This window comes from Pongo pygmaeus, chromosome 17 (genome assembly GCF_028885625.2).
Source record: "Pongo pygmaeus isolate AG05252 chromosome 17, NHGRI_mPonPyg2-v2.0_pri, whole genome shotgun sequence".
In the NCBI taxonomy this organism is placed as follows: Eukaryota; Metazoa; Chordata; class Mammalia; order Primates; family Hominidae; genus Pongo; species Pongo pygmaeus.
This window is the reverse complement of record NC_072390.2, coordinates 56,571,496-56,597,580: the sequence shown is the minus strand read 5'-3', so window position 1 is coordinate 56,597,580 and position 26,085 is coordinate 56,571,496. Positions and strand designations below refer to the sequence as shown.

The window sequence follows — 26,085 nt, the reverse complement described above, 5'->3', positions numbered from 1 at the left end:
CTTATTAAATATGTAAACTCTTCAGCCTTACTTCAGTCCTACTGAATCAGAATTTTTAGGGGCGGCAGCCACAATTCCATTTTAACAAGCTTTCAAAAATTACTATGCACACCAAAGGTTGAGAAGCCTTCTTTAAACTCTAGTGTATTGATGAACATAAGAATCACCTGAAAATCCTGTTAGACTGAAGATTCTGATCACAGAATTGGGGCAAGGCCCAAGATTGTGTAATACAAACAAGTTCCCAGGTAAAGTCAATACCGTGGGTCCACAGATCACACTTTAAGTAGCACTGCTCTAAAATTGCCACAATACATGCAATTTCAAAAATGACTAAAGACTTCCCACTGAGAAATAACTAAGTGACTTATTGAGGGATATTAAATTTGATATCCCTAAAGAGAAACTAAGTACAGTACTCTGAGAACACACGAGAACTTAGAACACTTAGGTTCTCTAATATGTGATTCGTAGAAATCTCGCTGCTACTCAAGGGTACTAAACTATCGATAATGTGCATATGAAGACAAGCGAAACTCCTGCAATTTTCAAAAATAACATCACTGTACATCAGTGCAGCTGAGTTGTTCAATCCAGACCTACTTACTATTCCCGTTTTTAATTATAAATTACAATTAGTTTTTGTCAGTATTTACTTTGTTTCAAGTTTAGCTGTCTCTACAGAATACTGATTCACTTGTGTTGCAACGGTTACTTCTGACCTACAATTTTCATGTAACTAGGTATACACAAATTATGCTTAATCCTAATGATAAAGCAAAATATTTCTATAAACTACTCATCATCAAATTAGTTTGACAGTGCATTTCATTGTTATATGGAAATGGAAAATGAATAAGATAAGGGTCTTTTGCCCTGGCTCAGTGGATTACGGTCATAAATATGTTGGATGGTCATTTTGATAAACATGTTTAGTCAAGTGAAATATATGTATCGACATATGGCCATATTTAATAGTAAAGATGAAAATTTAGAGTGCTTCAATAGTTCAAAGTGTTAATACTCAGTAGGGCACTTTAAACAAGGCTACATCCTGAAAAATAACAACAAAACATTTGGGGTAAGAATGGGATGATCCTCAGAAACGTTGAGGAGATAACTAATACTCAGAATGATTTAAGATGACCTGAAATAAATTTGCTAGAAAATTTTTAGGGAAACTGATGTTATTCTTTAACTATACAACAATGGAAACACTATTTCTGTCCAAGAAAATCTTGTCAAAACAATGTTGTTAGTTTTTTCACTCCATGTGAGATGCAAAATATCTTGAAATTGTTTTTACAAAGAAACTTTGACTTAAAGAAAAATATAAAGACAAATAGACCACTGATCCTATTTCCCTTTACTTAGTAAAGATATGCGTGTATGTGAGAATAAACAGTATTCCCACATTTAGCTGCATGATATAGACTTGAGACTAGATAATCTGGAAAAGATGTCACCAAAACTATTATCAATTTTTTTTCTTACACCCTGCAAAAACATTAAAACATTATTTTCTAAAATGAAGTTACACACAAACAGATTATTTTGTCATACAGGAAGCCATACAGAAAACAGAAGGCTCTTCTAGATGAAGAGAAGGCCTGCCATCAAATCACTTACAGAGGAATGAATACATGTGAAATGTTGGAAAAAAGGGGAGAGATAAGATGTAAGGTGAATTTAACTGTCCAATAGGTAAGACAATTTAAATTGCTATTCTTTCCCCATGAAAAAGCCAGTCATATTTTCATTAGCTCTTGGGGGAAAATGGACCATTATACAAAAGACACAATGGTACGACATTAAGCATGTACCTGTAACATACCATTCTGATAATTTTACTAATGAGCAGAATTTTCAAATTTTAGTCAATACTGACAGAGCAAGTGCGTGTGTATGTATTTTGTGTGGAAAAAGTATTTCTTTATTCAACAGATTTATGACTTTAAAAGGTTTACAATAACTATGCTACAAGTAAAAAGGTAAAAGATAATTATTTGGGGGTATGTAAAACACCTCATATAATAAGGTACTAAGGGAAATGGCCACAAATTCTGTGACACCCTTTTCAGAGCTTGGATCTATATATATTCTGTCCCCTCAAATCCAAGAAGGCTCTAGGACTGCTCTGAACAACAGAATATAACAAAATATAGTTATACTATAAGCTGATATAGTACCAGCCTCCCAGCCCTGGCCTTCAGAAACCAGTATTTTCCATTTCCTGTCTGTCTGAATATTTGCTCTTGGAACCCAGCTCTGAGAGGCCCAAGCCAGGAACAGGTCATGTGTAGGTGATTCACAATAAGCCTACCTAAGACAGTATAATCTGCCAATCATGTGAGTGATCCATCTTGGATGTTCAGCCTAGTTGAGCCTTTAGATGATACGTAATTTTTTTTTAGATCACAGAAAACAAAGACTTGAAGGTCTGAGAGAAACAGAAGAGAAACGGGGCAAAATAAAGAAGAAAAACAAGAAAGGAGCAAGGGAAGAGAGAGAGAAATACAGAGTAAGAGGACAAGGGTAAGTGTTTTCTCTCAAAATCTTCAGTGTTTTTAAGTCTTTAAATACTACATGTAATCATGTTTACAAGCAAATTCAGTTACATGTAATATATGTTTATATTCCTATAGTAAAAACAAGAATTAAAACTATAAAGGATTCTAATATATACAAACACATTTTTATTTCCATATTCTCAAAGTTCATTTTCTTTCTGCTTTTCAGACAAAAATGTATCATCACAAATAAACTTGAAAATAAGGTCCAAAATAATTTGGAAGGCGACTTCACAGGGGTGTTGTGAAAAACACAAAAATATTATTATAAGAAAGCAACTTCTAAACCAGAAAATAATATGAAGTTTAAATATAGTCTTAACAACTAACTAGAAAGCCCTCTTCTTGCTCTCCCAGCTTAAGTATAGGCATAAATAGGGACATAAACAAATATAGTGCTTATATAAAATAGTTATAACATATCATATATCCTGTCATTCAGGGCTCAACTCTAGTGTCAACTCCTTTACCAATCCTCCCTTAAACAATCTAGTTATAAAAAAAATCAAAATAAAAAAATAAACATGCTGGGGATGGTGGCTCATGCCTTCAATCTCCACACTTTGGGAGGCCAAAGCAGGTGATCATTTGAGCCCAGGAGTTTGAGACCAGCCTGGGAAACATGCCATAACCCTGTTTCTACAAAAAATACAAAAAAATCAGCCAAGTGTGGTGGTACACACCTCCTACAGTCCCAGGTACTCGGCGGGCTGAGGTGGAAGAATCACTTGAGCCTGGGAGGTCCAGGCCGCAGTAAGCTGTGATTGCGCCACTGCACTTCAGCCAGCCTGGGTGACAGAGTGTGACCCTGTCTCCAGGAAAAAAGAAAAAGAAAAGAAAAGAAAAAAATAAAGAAAATGAAAAAAAAAAATCCTGTAGAATATAAGCTTCATGAAGTTAGACATAAATGCCTGAAGAATAAAAATTAATCCCTATGTCACTTACTATTTATTTCTAGGAAATACTACTACTGCTTACTTATTTCTAGGAATGGACCATAAGGACTGACTCTAAAATACCACGAGGGCACCGTCTTAATGAAGCACCATTATCTTAGCTCTTAAACTTTATTTAAAGCACAATTATTTCTCATTGAAACTTTTCCCATGGTCTACTTAGTTTCTGTTATTCAAAAATGGAGAAAATCTAATGGAAAACTAACAGCTTCCAGGAAGAGATAAATTGTGATTATAAAATAGTTCAGTGATTGCAAAGACATATCCATGAAAGACTAAATAGAATTTACACCTTGTTACTACTATTATGTCAAAGCATTAATGACTACTTTAATCAACATTTATCTTTTACTCTTCCTATAGAGCATTTAAATATTAACATGTTCTAAATGTATATGATTATGGCAATATCAGGATGGCCTGCTCTTCTTTATCTGATCAATGGAAAGTAATAGCCTGAAAAACTTACCACAGCTTTTAACGTAAGTGTCCATGACCTCAGCACTAATCCCATTTGGCCCATTCTCACTTGGTGCATATTTTCTAAAAAAGTTCTGAAAAGACATTATTTACATGTTTTAGAATTAAGTACAAACAAACTAGGTGTTTTGAAACTATAAATAATGACCAACAAGTGTCTAGTATAAAGCTTAATCAAAATACAGTATGAGAGATGCTGACTGAAAAAAAGAATTGTAAGAGTATGATAAATACACTAGAGTTTCCACTAGGGGAAACTGTGTTTAATGGCCCCCACCACCCACCCTAGATTACCAATTGCACCTATTCTTTTACATGTAGAGGCAAAACAAAAAACAAACAAACAAATAAACAAAAACACAGAGCATATTATCTGAAAATACAATTAATGTACTATTAAAAAATGAGTTTATCCTGGCAGACGTGGTGGCTCAAACCTGTAATCCCAGCACTTTGGGAGGCCAAGGTGGGCAGATCATGAGGTCAAGAGATCAACCTGGTCAACATGGTGAAACCCAGTCTCTACTAAAATACAAAAATTAGCGTGGTGGCAGGCACCTGTAGTCCCAGCTACTCGGGAGGCTGAGGCAGGAGAATTGCTTGAACCTGGGAGGTACAGGTTGCAGTGAGCCGAGATTGTGCCACTGCACTCCAGCCTGGCGACAGAGAGAGACTCCGTCTCACAAAAAAAAAAAAAAAAGAGTTTATCCTATGTTTTCACCTTTTTTGAATACCCTGTATGTCTGACAAAGGATTTGCATCTGGAATATATATTGAAAAACTCCTATAAATCAATACAAAAAATATAAACAATGTGACAGGAACATGGACCACGGGAAGATGTGAACATACACTTCACAGAAGAAACAAATGGCCTATACATATATTTTTATATGTTCAACCTTACAGATAATCAGGGAAATGCAAACCAAAAAGAGGTACGAAGAGTTTGAAGTTTGGCAACACTACGATTTGGCAAAGATGTGTAGCAAGGAGAAACACAAGAAGTGTTACTGTTTTGGAAAACAACTTTTAATTATCGAAAAACAACTTTTCACTACCAAGTAAAGCTGAATGTGATCTATGACCCAGGTAAATGACTTACACGGATCAGATGTGCAGCCAAGAATCAGTATACAAACTGTCACTGTTTTCATTTTATAAAATCGTAATTACACAAAACAACGTAAGTAATGAAAAACTTTATGAAACAATGACGGCAATTAGGACCCATGTTAAAAACTTTAAGTACACTTCATGTCCTCTTCAGAACAATCCTGGAGTAATATGGTTATTACCAAAATTTGACAGATGCAAAAACTGGTGTCTTGAAGGGTATGTTAAAGGGGTCCCCAGGACCACTGACAGGTTTGACTTGCTAGAAGGTCTTACAGACTAAACATGTAGTTGTATCACGACTAAGGTTTGTTACAGAGAAAGGATACACAGTAGAATCAACATGGAAAACATACACAGAAAAAATCTAGAGAAATTCATACATAGGCATCCTAGCCCTCTCTGTCCTGTGGAGAGACACAGTGAGCTTCTTTTCCAATAGCCAAAAATAAAAAATAAAAAGCAGTAACATGGGTGTAATGTTTCTGACAAGGAAAGCCCATTAGAGACTTAGAACCCAAGGTTTTATCGGGAACTGGTGACCCAGGCAACCTCTGTCAAGCAAGTACAAAATTCCAGACTCCCAGAAGGAAAGCGGGTTGTTTAGTATAAAGCATATTATTTGAACAAACAATCTAGGCACAGTGAACCACCCTTAGCAATTAGGAAGCAAAGGGAACATGCTGAAAGTCAATGACCAATCTCCTGGTAAGCAGGCCTTTCCAAAGATTGCAACCTTAGGGCTACTACGTTAACTTTTCACTGCACAAAGAGTTAACCAGTTCACTCAAGGTTACAGAGCTAGAAAGTTACACAGGTGGAATTCAATCCCAAGCAGTTTGATGTCCTAAGCCTGAGCTTTTAACCACTGCACATGACTGTACCCCAAATCAAAGAAGAGAATAAGCACTTGCTTTGCAAAAGCATCAGAGTAATACTTTTCTACAAATCTGACTCCCATACTGAATAAATGGAACAATTAAATAGGGAAAGGCAAAAACACACTGTATCAAATATCATCTACCAAGTCCTTCTATGTATTATCTTTCATCTCGGGTGTATCCATTTTTGTTTTAATTACATATCTTTTTTTTTTTTTTTACAAAGGGAAGCAGGAAAATTATATTTAAAAAATAACAAAACCAAACCATTAAGATGTTATAAGAACTAATCCATGTATTTAAAGGGTAAAAAAAAAAAATCCAAACATATACATTACTTTGTCACAGAACCACTCACCTTTTCTCATATGTAAAGGGGAGCAATAGGTTGAAGGGAGAGGATAGGGGTCTTAAATAATTGTACAAAAGACAGATGTGCAACAGTATCATTGTAGCAGTGTTCTGAATAACAAAAACTGGAAATAATCAAAGTGCTCATCAATTAATATCAAATAAATTACAACAGTTCCATACTTTGGAATATAATGCAAGTATAAATAAACGTTAACAAATTTTAATTTGTTCACCAATTAACTGTTTTTTTTTTTTTTTTTTTTTTTGACACAGAGTCTTGCTCTGTCACCCAGGCTAGAGTGCAATGATGTGATCTCAGCTCACTGCAGCCTCCACCTAGAGGGTTCAAGCGATTCTCCTGGCTCAGCCTCCCAAGTAGCTGGGACTACAGGTGCGTGCCACTATGCTCGGCTGATTTTTGTGAGTTTAGTAGAGACGGGTTTCACCATGTTGGCCAGGCTGTGTTCACCAATTAATGCCTGATCCCTTGATATGCAATGCACTGTTCAAGGAACTGAGAATCTGTATGTAACAAATGGAAGAATCTTCAACTGCAAACATGCTTACTTCTGAATAAAGGAAGAAAAAAAACTTGAAGAAAGAAAAATGATAAAAGGAGACTTTCATTTTTAACTCCATGTTATAAAGACTAAATTTTTTATGACAAGAATATACTCATGAATTGCATAATCTTTATTGTGATACCATACCTGAATGCTTCCCTCTGTATCAAGAACTTCAGCCACAGGAACTGACTGGATAAACTGCATGAAGCCTACACAGAAACGTATGCACTGCATTAAGCATAGCTACTGGTTAAGAAATAAAAATAAAGGTTCTGCTAAGAGTAATCTTCATCTGTGAATAAATGCATTCCATATCTGAACAACTTAAAAAGATCAGTGGACACTATATTAAATTTGTACTGGCATTTATGTCATAGGACCTATAAGAAAACATTTTTTTAAAAAAATTAAGCTGATTTAGTCTGTATGTTTCTTTAGGCTAATTTCTATTATAAAATACGAGAAACGAAAACTAATAGACTAAGCTTCTTAAATCTAGCATCAAAAATTTCTTCTTTCTATAGGTTTACAACATATACCAATTAAAATATTCCAAATTTAAAATCACCATAAGAAATCTAGAATTGTGGATTACAATTACCTAACCCTAAAAGCTGTAGGTAAAACTGTTATGTAATGGCTCCTTTTGTCTAATATTCCATCTTCTGTCATTTCCTGGTAATAATAGATGTGTAAATCCCTTAAACTACCAAAAAAAAAAAAAAAAAGGAAAGGGGACAGACAGTATGTGGAAGGAGAAAAAGTCAGTCTGATAAGTCTGAAGACAACAGAAACATAAAACAATGGATATATTAAAAAAAAAAAGTTGGATGAAGCAAACAATATTTCAGGATCATAAACTATCATGATCTGGTTCTGGTAAGCCTATAGGATAATAATTTGCATGCAAATTAGGAGATTATATACCCCTGTAGAATAAGAAATATCTCATCTATTCTTGCATCATGAAATACAGAATAGTTGGCACTAATTCACTTAACAGGTATTTATTGTTTCTTGACCATGTTGGAAGAAATTTGCCAAGTAAGAAAAAATAGATGTTTGACACTGCCTACATGGATCTTAAAGCTTATAAGCTTCACTTGGGTAAATACTATGAATAAAGGGTACTATGAAAGGAAGTAGTGTAAGGAGACCTAACTTACAGTAAGGATCAAAGGACATCTGACATTTGAGCCATGTTTTCAAGGATAATAAAGTTAATAGGCCATGGAGCAAAGAATGTTTGAGACAATGATCACAGTGTATGTGAAGGCCTTAGAGCACAATGCATTAGATAAAACAGAAGGTAGCCAGTACGGCTAAAGCCCAGGATGCAGGGGAAGAGTGGCAAAAAGAAGAGGCTTGAAAGATAGACATAGGGTGTGTCACACTATGCAAGCACTTAGAAGCTAGGTAAAGGTTTTTTGGGTCTTTGTCCCAAGAGAAAATGAAAGCTAACAAATGACTTTTTGCAGGATCATAAAGATGCACATTTGCACTTTTTAAAAGACCATTCTGAGAAGAAACTGAGAAGAGTAATTAAGGCATCAAAAAGATTTGGGAGTGGCCAGAGGAAGGATAGGAACCTAAAGCATATATTTTATTTCTTAGTAACTACTAGTATAAAGCAGGAAGGGGAGTAGGACTATGGAATTCACAGTAAGCATTAGGCAAACATTCCTAGGGAATCTTCTACCAAACTTCCAGAGATTATTCATCTCAAAAAGACTTAAATGGTTTGTGTGTGTGAGGGTGTGTGTGTATGTGTATGTGTGTCTACAGGATTGTCAGGAATGTCTGAAATATCCTGTTTCTCAGTAACTACATTAACCAGTAGTTACATTAATCAGTAGTTACTGAGAAACAGGAAAGAAGGAAAGACAGAAGGGAAGCAGGCAGGAAGGTCCAACTTGTCTTCAGTGCTACAAATGGAATTTATTTGAATCTCTAACATACTTAAAAATTTTCAATTTGAAAAAGTACACACAATGTACACTAAAGTAAACAATAATGATGTAAAATACACTTACCATGTTTTGTACTGGTAGCTAACACCTTATAAGGTGTCAATTTCAAGTCCAGATTTTCTTTCCGTAACAGCTTTTAATCAAAAGGTAAAATATATTAACCAAATGTAAAGATTGTTAAAAGACAGTTTTGTGGGCAAATAGTATAGCAGTTTAATGTGATACAGATTTAGGAAGTTAAGCTAAATTAAGTTTAAATTAGTTAATTTAGGCCGGTGACAGTGGATCACGCCTGTAATCCCAGCACTTTGGGAGGCCGAGGCGGGTGGATCACCTGAGGTGATCAGCCTGGTCAACATGGTGAAACCCCGTCTCTACTAAAAAATACAAAAAATTAGCTGGGCGTGGTGGCGCATGCCTGTAGTCCCAACTACTCGAGAGACTGAGGCAGGATAATTGCTTGAACCCAGGGGGCAGAGGTTGCAGTGAGCCAAGACAGCTCCGCTTCACTTTAGCCTGGGCAAAAAGCAAAACTCCATCTCCAAAAAAAAAAAAAAATAGTTAATTTAACTTTGATCATCAAAATTAAATTTCTTAAGGACTTAGATGATGGTATGCTAAATTTTTCATCTACTCTAAATCTCTGTCAGCAGTTTTCAATGAACAATAGGGTTGTTCCTATCACTTCATGCAGTCCTTTCTGGCCATAAAGTACTTTAGAGCTCAGAAAAAGGGAAATAGGGCAAGCATGTACTTTTTAATGCCAGGGACAGAGATGGGATTAAAAAGATTTAAAAAAAAAATTTAATAGACTAAGAGGAAGGAAACTACTAAATCCCTTATTTAGAGAACTTAATTTGGAAAAAAAAATTAATGGAACACATGCAGTTCTACTTTATACTCAACACAAAAACCACTCTGAAGTGTATAAAAGCAACTAAATTTTTTCAAGGTCAAGTGGAGACTGTTGAGCTTTCTAGGATCGTACCTGAATGTTACAAATACTTCTGTTCCATAAACAGCAAATGAACTAAGCCACAGTCTTCCAAAACGAAAAAAATGTTCCCCACCAACATAAGGTCATGTTCACCTTGTCCATGAGTGAAATGATTTGAAGAATAAGTTGATCTTGACGTAAATCATCTCCATGCTTAAATATAACCGGATATTTGCCTCCATCTTCTGTCTTAAAAAACAATTGTGCAGGCATAAGGGCACTCTGGAAAATAAAAATATTGATTTCAAATTTGGCCATGAATTAATGCATAAAAGTGTACTATACATACAAGAAAATATTGATATATAAGATTAATACACAGGTAAATAGGACCTAAAAAACAAGTTGGATTTTCAATGAGATACATTAGGGTATACTGGAAAGAACAGTGAACTAGCTAATAGTCAGAAGACTACATGATGGAAGGCGCACAAGCTCTGCAATCAGTCATGTGGTTAAAAAATTCCAAGCTCTGCCAGGTACTCGCTGGACAGTCTTGTGCATATCCTTTAACTTGTTTCCTCATCTGTAAAATAAAGATACCATCTCTTCTGCAGAGTTGCTAAGGCAATCAGAAACTATACAGGTCAACAGTCTGGCACCATGCCTAATACAGAGAAGACATTCTTTATGTATCTATCATCATTTTTTATTTTTAGAGGTATACTGAAATAAATAAGGTGAAACAGTACAACATAACAATGTACCAGATGGAAAGTCAAGAGCCCTGGTTTTTAATGGCAAGTATACTACAGGTTGAGTATCCCATAACAGAAATGCTTGCAAATGTTTGGGATTTTGGACTTCCCGGATTTTGGAATATTTGCATATACATAATAAAATATTTTAGGGATGTGACACAAGTTTAAACTTGAAATTCAATTATGTTTCACATATACCCTACACACATAAGACTGAAAGTAATTTTACACAATATTTTTAGTAATTTTGTGCATGAAACAAAGTTCTGACCGTGTTTTGACTGTAATGCATGACATAAAGTCAGCTGGAGGATTTTCCACTTGCGGCATCATGTCAGCACTCAAAAGGTTTCAGATTTTGGAGCATTTTAGATTTTGGATTTTTGGATTAGAGATGCTCAATCTGTACTAGTTGTGCAGCTTTAAGACTCAAATTCCTCATTTATAAAATGAGAGGAGATCTCAAATATCTGTATCTTTTATTCTGGAATAATTTTATGTTTTCCCCAGAGTCCTTCCCTTAATTATAGGAAGGTCTAAATCAGTTTAGGTAAATGTATAAATCAACAAAAAAAGAAAATAAAGAAATTATATTCTTTTTAGAAAGGGGGAATCATATAAAACCTCACATAAAGTGGCATGCTAAGATGGATATTATGGACATAAATGGTCAGAAAATTGTTCTGAGAGAGAGAGACCCTATTGAGTTTGGTCATTGAGAAGAAATTATATAAGACAAAAATTTGGAGAAACATATTAATCCAAAGGAAAAAAAAATGAGTCAAACAAATTTAAAAACAACAACAAAAAAATGGTAATAACCAAGAGAAATAATGGCCCAAAAAACATCATATAGATGGATGAACAGATGTAACAAAACAAACGGCAAAATGTTAGTGACAGAATTAAAGTGGTAGACACACAGTTGTCTACTGTAAAACTCCTTCAACTTTGCTGTATGCTTGAAAACTTTCCTATAAAATGCTGGGGGAAAACAAAAACATGGAAAATGGTTCAGAGAATGTATGTTTAAAACTTACAAACTAGTTGGAATAAAATTCTAAATTTTAAATTACCTTAAATTTGGAATATCCTTTTATCACTCCTGGTGAAAATGTTATTTTATAAATTACCTTGAGCCCTAGTAATTGGAAGTTATCTTCCTAAAGATAAATGACAGGCAGGAGAATCTTTGTTGTGATTTCTTTTTTGAGATTCAATTAGATTTCATCTAATTTAGATTTCATCTGAAATTTAAAGCAAGAAGACAACCACAGGATAACATGCACTTATCCGAGTGCCTTAAGGGGTCCAGTCCCCATGAATATCCAGCTTTGGCTGTTACCTTAAGGTCTACAAAATTACTTTTAAAACTACTAGAAATAAGGGTCCCTAGCCTTTGCAGCTCTAAGGAGCTCATACAAGGACAACAGGAGTCCACAGATCCTCTGCAAGTGTATGCAGAAATTTCAGTGTATGTGTAAGCATACGGGCAATTTTCTGAAGTGCACAATCCATCACTTTCATCAGATTCTCAAAGGCATCCATGAGCCAAAGTAGCAACTCCCTACACAGAGACACTCTATATAACTAATATTATGTAGCAACTGCCTCAGAACCATTATTCCTAAACTCCAACTCAAAATTTTTAAGAATGCCCATATACTTAAGAGTTGAAAGAAAAATAATCAAGACTGAATATTGAGGTCAAAAAGATTTCCCATATTTTATTTCATAAGACATAATTATAATTTTTTATAATTAAAAAGAGTATGAGTCTAGAATCCACCTACCAATAGAGGGAGATATATCTTCTTATACTCCACTCTTAAAACCCCTGCTGTATGTCTTAGATACTCTTTTCCACCATGGTTGGAAAAAAAATGGTAGAATTACTTTCTTAATTCACTGCTCTTGGTGAGTCCTTAGTGTTCAAGAATATTAGAAGTTGGTCTTCTTTGGGAGTTCTAGCCCAAAGGAATATCAGTTGTTATACGTATATTACCTTGTGCATAGCTTTTTACATTTCAGTCTCCACTAGACTGCAAGCATAGACTAAAAAAAATTTGCACTGTATCTCCTATACCAGTATTTTCAAATTGCATATAGTAATACCAGTATTTTTAACTTGCAGGTTGTAATCTGTTAGAGAGTTTTAAAACCAATAGGTTGTAAGCAACATTTAAAAATTAAAGCAACAAAATAATGTTAAAAATAATGGTAACTATCCATCCATAACACCCAGTTAAAGTTAGGTATTGCTTTATGAAACTTATGTTTTGCTCATATGAGCTGGGCTGCAACCCATGACCAAATATGAGGTTGCCTTGAAACACACTTTTTTAAAAAATATGAACTATTTCCTACTATAATTACACCCGTGTATATACATTAGTTGTTCTATGAGCCCTTTCTTAACTCATGCAAAGTAATATTCAATGCAACTATGCCTTTCTACCACTAGAATCACAAAACATAAAACACCATGTCTCACAAAGATCTTCCAGTATGATGTTGACAGATAATGATGCTCTGGCCTTTGGCCCTTTGAGCCTGATTAGAGAAGGCAGCTGCATCAGCTGTTTCTACCTGAACTGGTGGCCAGTCAATAGAAAAAACACCAAGCCTGGTATGCTATTAAGGACTAAAGAGAATTGCCACATGAAAATATAAGAAAAAACTTAAGGTTCAACAGGAACAGATACCAGACTGAGAAAAGTTAAAAAGGTCAACTGGGACTCATATCTAACCATCTGAACTAATGAACTGAATGAATGCATGACATGTTTGCAATTTGCCCTTTAAAAAAAAGTTTACATAAAGAAAAATAGTTATGGCTCTGATTAACAATTAGCTCAAAAAACTAAATATTATGTTGGGTATGGTGGCGCATGCCTGTAATCCCAGCACTTTGGGAGGCTGAAGTGGGAAGACTGCTTGAAGCCAGGAGTATGAGACCAGCCTGGATAACAAAGTGAGGACCCATCTCTACAAAAATAAAACAACAAAAAAATTAAATATTAAAAAACAACCCAGAGATATAAAAGTATTTCACATGTTATATAAAAATGCCCATGTACTGGTAACAAAAGAAGATCTTAAATCAAAACACACTGATGAATAAAAGGTACCCTTCGATTTAGCATTTACTAAATCAACTAGAAGTATAGATGTGATCTCTGCAATGTAATAGTTTTCCAAGGTAGTATCTCTGATGTAGTTTAAGAATTAGGTTCCAATCATACACATTAAATATCCACCACAATTACTTTAAAAAGTGTAGCTGTTTCCGGAATTATTCCTCTAATTTTCACTTGGGGTTCTAAAGGCAACGGGATAAGTTCCACATCTGACAAATTCATCTTTTCATTATCTCCAAGCAATGCCTGTAGTCTCTCATTCTAGAACAAATCAGAAAGGATTAATTAGGTTGAAATAGAAGAGTAGTTTATAAAACATATAGTAAAGACACAAAAATTGATTCCATTAACTTAAAAATATTTGCAAAGCACCAAAATAATATAAAGGAGATGGTGTTGTATGTGAGAGACAAGCACTTATAAATAATTCCTAACAACAGCAGCAGCATGCTTTAAACCGAACAATCACTTGACCGTGAAAAGCTGGACTTTCACAGGAAGGACAGACAATATATTTCACTTGCTAAAGCTGACAAAGAATCAGGAATTTATTCAAGTTGGACCTAAAGATTCAATTTCTGTTTCCAAGGATTTGTGAAGCCACAGAGAGAAACTGAAATTTCATTCGAAGTTTAATTTTGCATGGCCAAATATTAAGCAAAAATTTCATTATGCTGCCCCAGTGCATTTTTTGAGTTTAAAAAGGAAACTTAATTCACTTGGAGAAACTACAACCCTACTTTCTAACTTTTACTGAGTCTGCATGGTCAAACTTTTCCTAGGATATCATCATCATTCATTTTCTTCAGCTCATATACATAATGCATTAAGCTAACATTCCAGAAACTGAGAAATCCAAGTCATGATGAAACAGCTTCATCAATAAGCAACATCTATACCATTTAGAAGAACCCCTTCTACTCAATTTCAAAAGAACAATCAATTTCCTTTAAAAGCTGGGAGAGTTCTGCAATCTTTAGGAGCAGGGCTTGCTCACCTAAATAGGTGAGTTTGTTCTTTAAGAGGGAAAACTCGACATGACAATCCCAGCAGCATAAAACACTTCAACTACAATGCTACTGGGAAGTTGAAGTGCTTTGTGCTGCTGGGTATGCCTCAAAGGAGAGAACTCTGGAATCAGTGAAAGAAGTTCAGAAAAAAATAATATGTTTCAAGGACAGAGAAGATGTAAAATTATTTTCCTTCAGTAATAATCCCATCTCCTCCTGAATGATGAAAAGTTCAAGTTAAAATCAACTGAAAATCAACTGGTATGAATTTCTACACAAGTGTTAGAAAAATCACTAAATCTACTCCTTAACTAAATGGATGGTCAGATCTACTAATGTCAAGTCAACTAATTTGAGAGTAAAGTTATCCTAGCTTAACAAAGTTCTAGTTGATGTGCTAATTAAAATAAATAAATAAATAAATAAAATAACCAGAAAGTAAATAAGAAGGGGGAGAGAAATCTAGCCACTTCTTACTACCTCTACCACTATAAGCCCTAAGAACCCAGCCACCACGATTTCTCATCTTGATTACTGCAATAGCCTCCTGATTGCTTCTCTTCTTCAAACTTTTCAGCCTCCTACAGTTTCTTATCAAAAGTAACCAGAGTGCAGCTGCTAAAATGAAAGTCAGTTCATGTTACCCTGCTATTCAAAATCTCCAATAGCTTCTACTCTTAATGTTTCAGTCAAAATAATATTGACTATAATGATTTACAAGGATAAATTCCATCCATTTCCCAATTATCTCTAACCTCATCTCCTATTACTGTACCCATTCCCTCTGCTCCAAATACACTGGGCTTCTTCCTATTTCTCACAACTGCCACACATGCTCCCACCTCCGGGGCTGTGCACTGCTATTCCTCTGTCTGGAACAATCTTCTCCAGAACACCGGCTTGCTCTCTTACATGCTTCAGGTCTTTGTTCAAATGTCAATTTCTCAGTGGGGCCTTACCTAGCCACTCTATTAAGAAGTGAAACACTGCCTTACTACTGGACACAAGTACTGCCTAATCCCCCTTCCTGTTTTATTTTTCTCTGTAACACATAACACTATCTAGCACACTATATACATTTTATTTATTTATTGCATTTACTCTCTTCAACGAGAATATGATCCCCATAGGGGAAGAGATTTTTATATTCTCTGCTGTATCCCAAGAACCTAGAAAAGCGCTCTGCACAGAGTAGGCATGCAATACATATTTCGTATTTGTAGAACACATAAATGAGTAATATCCCCTAAAAAATCATAAAGTGAAGAGACTACTTATAATATTAACAGTGAAAGTGTTAATTTATTTTAAATATAGATGGAAAAGATGGCCAGGCGCAGTGGCTCATGCCTGTAATCCCAGCACTTTGGAAGGCCGAGGCTGGCAGATCACTTGAGGTCAGTTTGAGATCAGCCTGGCCAACACAGTGAAACCCCGTCTTTACTAAAAATTAGCCAGGCGTGGTGGTGCACGCCTGTAGTCCCAGCTATCTGGGAGGCTGAGGCAGGTTAACTGCTTGAAGACGGGAGGCAGAAGCTGCAGTGAGCTGAGATCATGCCACAGTACCATGGTACTGCAGCCTGGACGACAGAGCAAGACTCCATCTCAAAAAAAAAAAAAGTAGATGAAAAAGGCATTTTATTAGAATTCAAATATGTAGATGACCTCTTCTAACATAATTTTTCCTAAACTAGAGATCAACGAAGGAAAGAAGACAACATTATCATTTTCTTTACTCATTTGACATTTAACTCAGGGATTACTCTGCCACAGATCTAACACCGTTATGCCCACTGTGATATAGCTCTCGCAAATAAATTATGAGGGATGAAAAAGTGCTACATATGATTTTATATGATTAGTGGCCATTTCAATATTACTAGTATTAATGCCAATAATGGTAGTAGAGAGCTATCTCTGCATTTCTTCATGGTGCCAGGGCTTGTTTCTATTAAATATCTGTAAATAAAATTGTTTGTCTTTTACCATATCATGATAAAATGCCTATAAAGATTTTTAGCCAATATTGAAACTATACTTGGGATGGTCTGGCTTAAAATATAGGCTATGTGAAAAACACAAAATTTATTTGGGGAGACTCTGAGTATTGTCTCAAATAGGTGGTCAGCCTCCAGAAGAGCTGAAACTGAGGTGTTGCCAAGGTTCCTGTGTCTGCTAAATTGAAGAGCTCCTGGCAGTAAAACAAACTGCTTTCAAATATAAGCCCCAAACTGCAGGTCAGAGCAGCAGACACTCCCTCTGCTGGTGGGCATCTGGGAATCACACCGTTTCCCACACAGGCACATCTTGGGAGAGGTGCTACAGGGGGAACAGTAGTAGAAATGTATTTATTTGACCAAGGTTTGTGATTCTTCTCAACAACAAAGAAAATGTCAACTCAACAGAAATGTGTTTCCTCTCAGCCTGTTTTCCCCTCTCTAACCTGCTGAACGTTACTCATTACTTCTTCTACATAGCTCTGCTAGCATTTCTCTTTAGACCTGATTCTTTGCCTTTGAACCACTGACTCAAATCTTCGTATTTTCCTCCTTTTTCTGCTTTCCCTTAAAAGTCAAAAGAACACTAAAATGTGTTGTTTTACAAAGGTCACCAAGAAAGGCCTGCCAATTATCTAATGGAATTAGCAAAAAATACCAAGCGAATCTTTCATATCATTTAGGCTACTGATCAGAAAAAATGTCACGTGAAGAACTCATCTACTCATCCACTTCTACCCATCAAGTGGAAAGCTCATAGTTGAGAGAAAGACTAATGAACTAGCCAGGAGAGAACAGTTACAAAGCTACTTAATAACAACCAGTTGTGAAACTTTGGGCAAGTCACTCTGGACTTTTGTTTTCTCAGAAGAATTCTAGTCTAAATGATCTCTAGAGATTCTTTCCATATCAAATATACTGTATATTCTAATTTGCTAAGATTCTAAAATGAGAGGTGGTAAAGCACTGTGGATAACAATATGGACTAAGAATGTCTGAGTACAAATCCCCACTCCAGTATTTACTAGCTGTATGACATTAAACAAATTACTTGACCTCTCTTTACTTTCTTCTCCTCACAATTGGGATAATATTAGGTCCTAACTTATAGGGTTGTTATGAAGATTAAATATCATATCAATATATATAAATTCATAAAACATTCCTATAATTTCATGGAAAGAAGTTCACATAATAGGCCGGCCGCAGTGGCTCACACCTGTAATCCCAGCACTTTGGGAGGTTGAGGCGGGTGGATCACCAAAGGTCAGGAGTTCGAGACCAGCCTGACCAACATGGTGAAACCTCATCTCTACTAAAAATAGAAAAATTAGCTGGGCATGGTGGCAGGCACCTGTAATCCTAGCTACTCAGGAGTCTGGGGCATGAGAATTGCTTGAACCCAGTAAGTGGGGGTTGCAGTGAGCCGAGATCGTGCCACTGCACTCTAACCTGGGTGACAGAGTGAGACATTGTCTCAAATAAAAAAAAAAAAAAATTCACATATCAACCCAAAAAGAAAATAGTGAAAATTCAGTACTTTCTGATGCCAAGACACTATTACAAACAAAAGCATACACCATAGGCTTACCTTTTTCTTACGATTTCCACTTTCGCGTTGTACTGCCTTCATTAGATGCACCAACCGATCTACAAATGTCTGTTGTGCAGCCAGCAAAGAACGCATAACTCTGACAGACTTATCACCCTGAAGGGTTCAAAGTGAGAAAAAATTAGTTCTATGTAATGTAATGATCAGGATTTCTTTAATAGCATGGATAATCCTTATTTATATTTCTCATAGTTGTAAACTTAAATAGAAAGCAAAACTGAAAAATATTATCTTGATTCAAAAATAACAAGAAACCCCTTATCTTAGTTAAATACCACTAATCCATCCACAACTGAAAATTATCTGAGTCTTCAGCAAATACTGGTCTATCTACAACAGCACTTTTTTCCCCACATAAACCATGTGACAAAATAGAATTCATTCATCCTAAAATACATTCACTCATTATTTGATTCAATAAATATCCGATGGCTTATGATGCAGAAATGTGCTAGACATATATACATATATATGGCAGAAACAAAGATATAGATCTTCAAGGAACTAAAAATCAACTTTTAAAAAAACTTCAAATAGCACCACAATATGTGCTTAAAATATAAGTCATAAAAACTAAATGCTATACAGTCTTATGTAGTGATTCCTAGTTCATAAAATATTATAAAACACATTTCTAATTTAATCTTCCCAATTACCATGGTAAGGGAAGCTGGGTAAATGTTATCATCCTCATTTTGAAGATGAGGCAATTTAAGCTTAAAGAAACTGAAATGTCTTCACAGGGTGACAAAGGCTGTAACAGAAACGAGATTAGAAGAGAGGACCAAAGGCTTATTTGCCAATCAGTTTGATGTTGAGAAGCTCTGGGAACGAATACAAAAGTTTAGTCTCAAAGTGTTTAATAAGATGTGATTTAAATTTTTAAAAGCACGAAACATGAAACAGATGAAAGATGCCATGAAATAGACTATTTCTGCGGCAAGCCACAGATGAATGTGTGGCAGCTTTCTTTTCACTGCCCTTGCACCCTCTGCTGGCTGAACTGTGACACTGCTTTAAGAATCAAAAGAACACAGGAAAAATAAATCTCTTTTAAAAGCTGTTGAAAAGGCAAAAATACATTATATAAAAAGTATCTGCAATATGACCATTGCCAGATTTCTGGGAATGTACATAGCCTTGATAAGAAAGATATACAATAGAAAGGAAAATAAAAAAGCAAAGCTGTTTTTTTTTAATTCCATGTACAGGTTTATTTCATTAAATTAGGGACCAAGAAAACTTCTGTAAAGGGTCAGAGAGTAAATATTTTAGGTCTTCTTGGCCATGCAGTTTTCATTCCAACTATTAAACTCCTATTGAGTACAAAAGTAGCCATAGACAATATAAAAACAAATGAGTATGATTCTATTCCAATAAATTTATGAACACTAAAATTTTAATTCACATAATTTTCATGTATCACAAATTATTATTCTTCTTTTGATTTGTTTTCAACCATTTAAAAATATAAAAGCCAGGCCAGGTGTAGTGGCTCATGCCTGTAATGCCAGCACTTTGGGAGGCTGAGGCAGGTGGATCACCTGAGGTCAGGAGTTCCAGAATAGCCTGGCCCAACATGGCGAAACCCCGTCTCTACTAAAAATACAAAAATTAGCTGGGCATGGTAGCGGGCGCCTTTAATCTCAGCTATTCGGAAGGCTGAGGCAGGAGAATCTCTTGAACCCAGGAGGCGGAGGCTGCAGTGAGCTGAGATGTTACCACTGTACTCCAGCCTGGGTAACAGAGCAAGCCCCCGTCTCAAAAAAATAAAAATAAAAATAAATATATAAAACCATTTTTAGCTCATGGGATGTTCCAAAACAGACAACAGGCTGAATTTGGCCCATGCACAGCAGTTTGCCAACCCTCACATTTAATGGTTACCTTCAACAATGCTTGGCTGAATCTTCTCATTACATTCAAGTACATCTCATGGGTCTTTGGATCTCTCTGCTGAGTATCTTGATCTTCACATTCCACTATCACATACCTTAAAAATATGTTTGAGCCATTCATGTGATGTGAAATGAAACTTAGATTCAGTTTGTAAATACTCATATCATTTCACTAAAACAGATTTACATATGCAAAAATAATCAAATTGGAGTAATAAAACACATTTTATCATCACTTTTAAAAGTGAAAAGTTAAAGAGGAACACATACAACCATCAATAAAAGGTAAACTAAGAGTGGTAATGCCTTAATTTGTGTAATATCCCAAATTTTCTAAAACTTTGGCCACCAAAACAAGCATTTTCTCCTATTTATGAGGTAGAGTATTAACATCCTCAGAAATCATCTAAGCTCACATATTTACTGAGTAACTCGAGAACAAAAACTATTATTTTCATAATCTGTGTAATACTTTGGTATTACATAAGACTCTCTTATTCTGAAAACCTCTTTGAAGCTATTCCTGTCACTTATATTTTCGAAAGATGAATAAAATTTTAAGTAATTTTTCCTTTCCCATCCAGTTTCCTGTTTTTCAAAGATCCATATATAATCTTTAACTTTCCAATTAAAAAACTATGGTTTTAAAGAGTAAAAGACATTTTAAATGTTTTCTTAACCCTAATCTGCTTATATAATTACAAAAATCATATAAGCAATGATCTGAGTAAGACTTTATAGGTCTTTTAATCCAGTGTTTCTAAATGTTCCACTAGGACAAACCAAAGCAAATAACAGGTTGGGCATGGTGGCTCACGCCTATAATCCCAGTGTTTTGGGAGGCCTAGGAAGGAGGATCACTTGAGGTCAGGAGTTTGAGACCAGCCTCTACATTTAAAAAAAAATTAAATATAAGCCAAGTGTGGTGACACCACCTATAGTCCCAGCTACTAAGGAGGCTGAGGTGGGAAGATAGCTTGAGCCCAGGTGAAGCTGCAGAAAGCTATGATCATACCATTGCACTCCAGCTTGGGCAACAAAGGGAGATGGTATCTCTCAAAGGGAAAAAAAAAAGGTACCACAACTAGATACACACAGCCACATATGCACACAGATGTATAAAATGGAAAAGTTTCACAAAGCAACATCCTGTGAACAATATGTTAATATTTGCTGTTCTGTTTATTTCATTTTTCTTTAAATAACAAATGCTAGACTGTGAAACTTTAAATTGCTTTCAGTGGATCATGATGATGTGTAGTTTGAAAACCATCAATCTCAATCAACTTGCTTGCTTTATCAATAGTGAAACTTAGAGGGGCTGTGTCTTGTCTATGGTGGTATGACTGATTGTAAAACTGAGATAGAAACCCAGGACTTTGGGCTCCCAGGTCAGACATTTTGATTTTACTAAGTTGACTTTCACACTGGTTTATCTTTAAAACACATGTGAAACTTTTTGACCTTCTTAACTGACAATGTTTCCCAAATCTCAAGTCATGGATGTTTATTATTTTATGCTTTCTACTATTTCTGGGAGAGTACACTCTGTATTCAGCCATTCAATGGTCAACTTCATGAGAGCTGAGGGCTTACCTGTCTTGTTCTCCACTATACCTTCAGCACGTCCATGTCTGGCTCATAATAGATGCTCAACATATTATTAATACATTACTGTTGAATGAATAATTCCACTCTTGTGGATTTACCTACTATCTCATTATTGCTAATTTTCAAATATAAATACATATTCCTTTTTTACATCTAAGGTCTAGTCTTGAATTCCATTACATGACCTGCTTTCACATTCGTGCATTCTAATTTTCAAGGACCAGATCCCCTTTTCAAGACACTTTGTCATTTCTAACTGAACATGTGTAAAACCAAACTTATCATATTAAATGGATTTTTTCTACCTCTATCGAAGGTACTAACAATATCCAAGGTATTTGGGCTAGGAATTCTCATGTAGCAGGGTTCACAAACTCAAATTTTCTCAAAAGGCAGGCAGGAAACAAATGTATGAATCACTTAAATAGAAGGAAAGACAGAGAAGTGAGGCTGCAGCCAAACCAGAGAACATAGCACTACCTCAAACTTTCCTTGGCACTCAGTTCAATTTGTGGTCCATGAATCTAAAGCCGAACATTAAAACAAAAAATAGCAGTTCTAAACGGTGAAACTGTCAATATGGTATTATTCAAATCCAATCCATCCCCTTTTACCCTTTATAGTTAAAGTCCTTGATTATCTCTGTCATCTTAGGGTATTCAGCTTTTCCTGTGTTTATGCAGCAAACTTATTTCCAAATGAACATATAGCTGACCACAATGTAGGGGCCCATTGCTGTGTCCTGCTCTTTCTGAACACCAAGTAAACACTATGGCTGCAGCCATTTCCTGTTATTGAAAATATATGTTGGCTGGGCGCAGTGGCTCACGCCTGTAATCCCAGCACTTTGGGAGGCCAAGGCGGGCGGATCATGAGGTCAGGAGATCGAGACTATCCTGGCTAACACGTTGAAACCCCGTCTCTACTATACTAAAAAAAATACAAAAAAATTAGCTAGGCACAGTGGCGGGTGCCTGTAGTCCCAGCTACTCGGGAGGCTGAGGCAGGAGAATGGCATGAACTCGGGAGGCGGAGCTTGCAGTGAGCAGAGATGGCACCACTGCACTCCAGCCTGGGCTACAGAGCAAGACTCTATCTCGAAAAAAAAAAAAAAGAAAGAAACAAAAAAAATATGTTGATGCTCATAATAAGCATCAAGTATCAAATACCTCTCAAAAATCATTCAAGTCTGCCGGGTGTGGTGGTTCACACCTGCAATCCCAGCACTTTGGGAGGCCGAGGTGGGTGAATCAGGTGAGGTTGGGAGTTCAAGACGAGGCTGACCAACATGGTGAAACCTTGCCTCTACTAAAAATACAAAATTAGCCAGGCTTGGTGGCACACGCCTGTTAATCCCAGCTACGCGGGAGGCTGAGGCAGGAGAATTGATTGAACCTGGGAGGCAGAGGTTGCAGTGAGCCAAGCTCGCACCATTGCACTCCAGCCTGGGCAACAAGAGTGAAACTTCATCTCAAAAAAAAAAATCATTCAAGCCAAAGGTCTATTCAAACAAAAAGGCCATCAAAAAAAAAAAAAAAATGACACTGTCATCTCCAAATATGAGAGACAAGGTTAGCTATCAAGACTAGAAGACCTAGATTTGAATCATTTCTGAGGTTTCTGTTCACATCAATAAACTAGATTCTATAAAACACTCTAAGGTATTTCTTTGAAAGCTGTCATCTTAAACTAGGAATGCAAACAAAATTGTCCAGGTACCCATTGTAAGATGACATCAGTGGGCTACCTGTTTCCTGGCAATTTTATTTTGTGGAGTAAATAACCTTTATTACCTTGAAAGGTCTTAAAAGTTATAGAAAACATGTCAAAGCATCCAAAATTTACTTTCAATTTCAACACACTAGAATGACTATAAAAATAAAAAACTGCAATGATTTATAGATTCTGATGCCCAACATTTTACAAACTGGAGACTCTAACTCCCCTCTGTGGCTTAAAAGGTTGACACTATTCATTTTAAAAGGATTGTCTGCACAACTATAGGCCCCTAAGGATTTAGCTACAGCAAGAATCCTGTTTAAATCACCAGAAAGGGAACAAATGAAAAAAGGAAATTCGAATATTCAAAGGAAACAGCACAATTAAAATTTCTATTTTAATACATTTGTTATAATAGAGTAGGCGTAGAGAAGCATTTAAATTCTCACATTTTATTATTTTTATATGTTCAAAGGAAGAGAAGAATGATCATTTTAAACGAACTATTTGAAATTATTTCCCTTATTGTTACCTTACATTCACAAAAGCAGTGTCTATTAAAGGCAAGAGTCCACACATCAATAGCTTTTCTCCCCATGAGTATTTCTGAATATGTAATAGGCAGACTGTAAATATGGGAAAAACAATTACTCCTTAGGGAATGAATAGACATAGCATATGCTATTGATTCAATGAATCAGAGATATAGTGGGAAAACACAAATCAAACCTAACTTTGATTAAATGTTTATAAGACTGGGAACTGGGGCTGTACTTTGCTTATAGGAAAAAAAAGTGTGCTCCTTATGAACAGAAACAGTTGCTATGTTGGAAACTTCATCTAATAGATTTCCTACTGTTTGGCTGCTTTCAGAAAATTTTGCCTACTTGAAATAAGAGATCAAAGATTCTATCAAAACTCATTTCAAATTTAATAATGAAATCTGGTCTTCAATCAAACACAAAGAATATGTAACTTGAAAGCACCACATAATCAGTATATACACATATAGCTCTTACCATAGTGAATACTCTAAACTATAAATTCTGAGCCAGAGAAAAAAGTTTCTGTGAATATTGCAAGGAAACAAAAATACCTCTAAATGAATTCTTAGCAAATGGTTTTAAAAATATATAAAATTTTAATTTAAAAATACCTAAGAAGCTTTGAAATATTTACTCAAAAACTTAGAAACATACACCACAAATATTTTTTCTCTTCCTTCTAAATATTTAGATTTTCATGAGGAAATGTTTTTCCATAAGACCAGTGACAAGACATACCCTTAAGTATTCAGATTGGAACACAGAGAACATTAGAGGTAAAAGGTGGCATTTAAAGGAAATAGTAGCAATTTGGCAATATGAGAATTTCTAAGTAAACCTTTCAAAGAAAAAATAGTGTTTAACAATTAGTCAAAACCTCCTATATTTTCAAGGACATAATGAAATTTAATGTGAGGAAAATGTAGTTTTATGAATATTATATTAAACTGCTAAAGTAAAAGCAGGAAACTCTTTTTCTTCCCACTACATAGGCCAACAGAAAAAAACAAACAACAACCAAAAAAAATAAACACAGGTTCCAAAGGGGGGAAAATCACTGATTTACTTAAGATTGTTGACAGTGGTTTTTCTTTGTTGTAAAGAGAACCATAAAGGCTTAAACTAAACAAATATTTATTGTTTATGTAAATCGAAAATTGTGTGTGTTAAAAGACTGCTCCATAAAAAAGGATGAGTTCATGTCCTTTGTAGGGACATGGATGAAGCTGGAAACCATCACTCTGAGCAAACTGTCGCAAGGACAGAAAACCAAACACCGCATGTTCTCACTCATAGGTGGGAATTGAACAACGAGAACACTGGACACAGGGCGGGGAACATCACACACTGATGTCACGGGGTTAGGGATGGGGGCAGGGATAGCATTGGGAGAAATACCTAATGTTAATGATGAGTTACCGGGTGCACCACACCAACATAGCACATGTATACATATGTAACAAACCTGCATGTTGTGCACATGTACCCTAAAACTTAAAGTATAATAAAAAAGAAAAAAGGAAAAAGAGTGCTCCAATTTAGTTACCTACTTCTTAGGTACAGGGGCAGTACCTGGCAGAGCATTACCTCTGGAGAGTGGGAGAATGAAGTTAAGGCTGGACTTGACCCACAAGGGCAGCTTCCCAAATCAGTCTTCAAACAAAATAGTATTTTGTATAATTTTCTCACAAAAAGCAAAATACCTCACCATTATTCAAAAGTACTGGTTCAGCATTTCTTAGCCAAAATGCTTAGAACCAGAAATGTTTTGGATTTCTAATTTTTTTTTATTTTTGAATATTTGCATTATACTTAGCACCTTAAATCCAAAAATTCAAAATCTGAAATGCTCCAAAGAGCATTTCTTTTGCACTTCATGTCAATGATCATAGAGTTTTGGATTTTGGAGCATTTCAGATTTCAAATTTTTGAATTTGGTATGCTCAACCTGTAGTGAGCTTT

At 35.6% G+C, this 26,085-nt stretch overlaps 1 protein-coding gene across 3 annotated transcripts in view; it reads right to left on the bottom strand.

Moving 5' to 3' along the window:
- PIK3C3 (phosphatidylinositol 3-kinase catalytic subunit type 3) overlaps positions 1 to 26,085 on the bottom strand; it is a 127,835-nt gene that overhangs the window by 35,019 nt on the left and 66,731 nt on the right. For all 3 annotated transcript variants that reach the window (XM_054460473.2, XM_063653610.1, XM_063653611.1), the window contains 7 exons: positions 20,238 to 20,343; positions 18,330 to 18,446; positions 13,861 to 13,992; positions 9,984 to 10,112; positions 8,957 to 9,026; positions 7,068 to 7,132; positions 3,996 to 4,080 (listed from right to left, as the gene is read on the bottom strand). In XM_054460473.2, the coding sequence (XP_054316448.2) occupies positions 3,996 to 4,080; positions 7,068 to 7,132; positions 8,957 to 9,026; positions 9,984 to 10,112; positions 13,861 to 13,992; positions 18,330 to 18,446; positions 20,238 to 20,343 (704 nt within the window). The remainder of the gene's footprint in view (positions 1 to 3,995; positions 4,081 to 7,067; positions 7,133 to 8,956; positions 9,027 to 9,983; positions 10,113 to 13,860; positions 13,993 to 18,329; positions 18,447 to 20,237; positions 20,344 to 26,085) is intronic.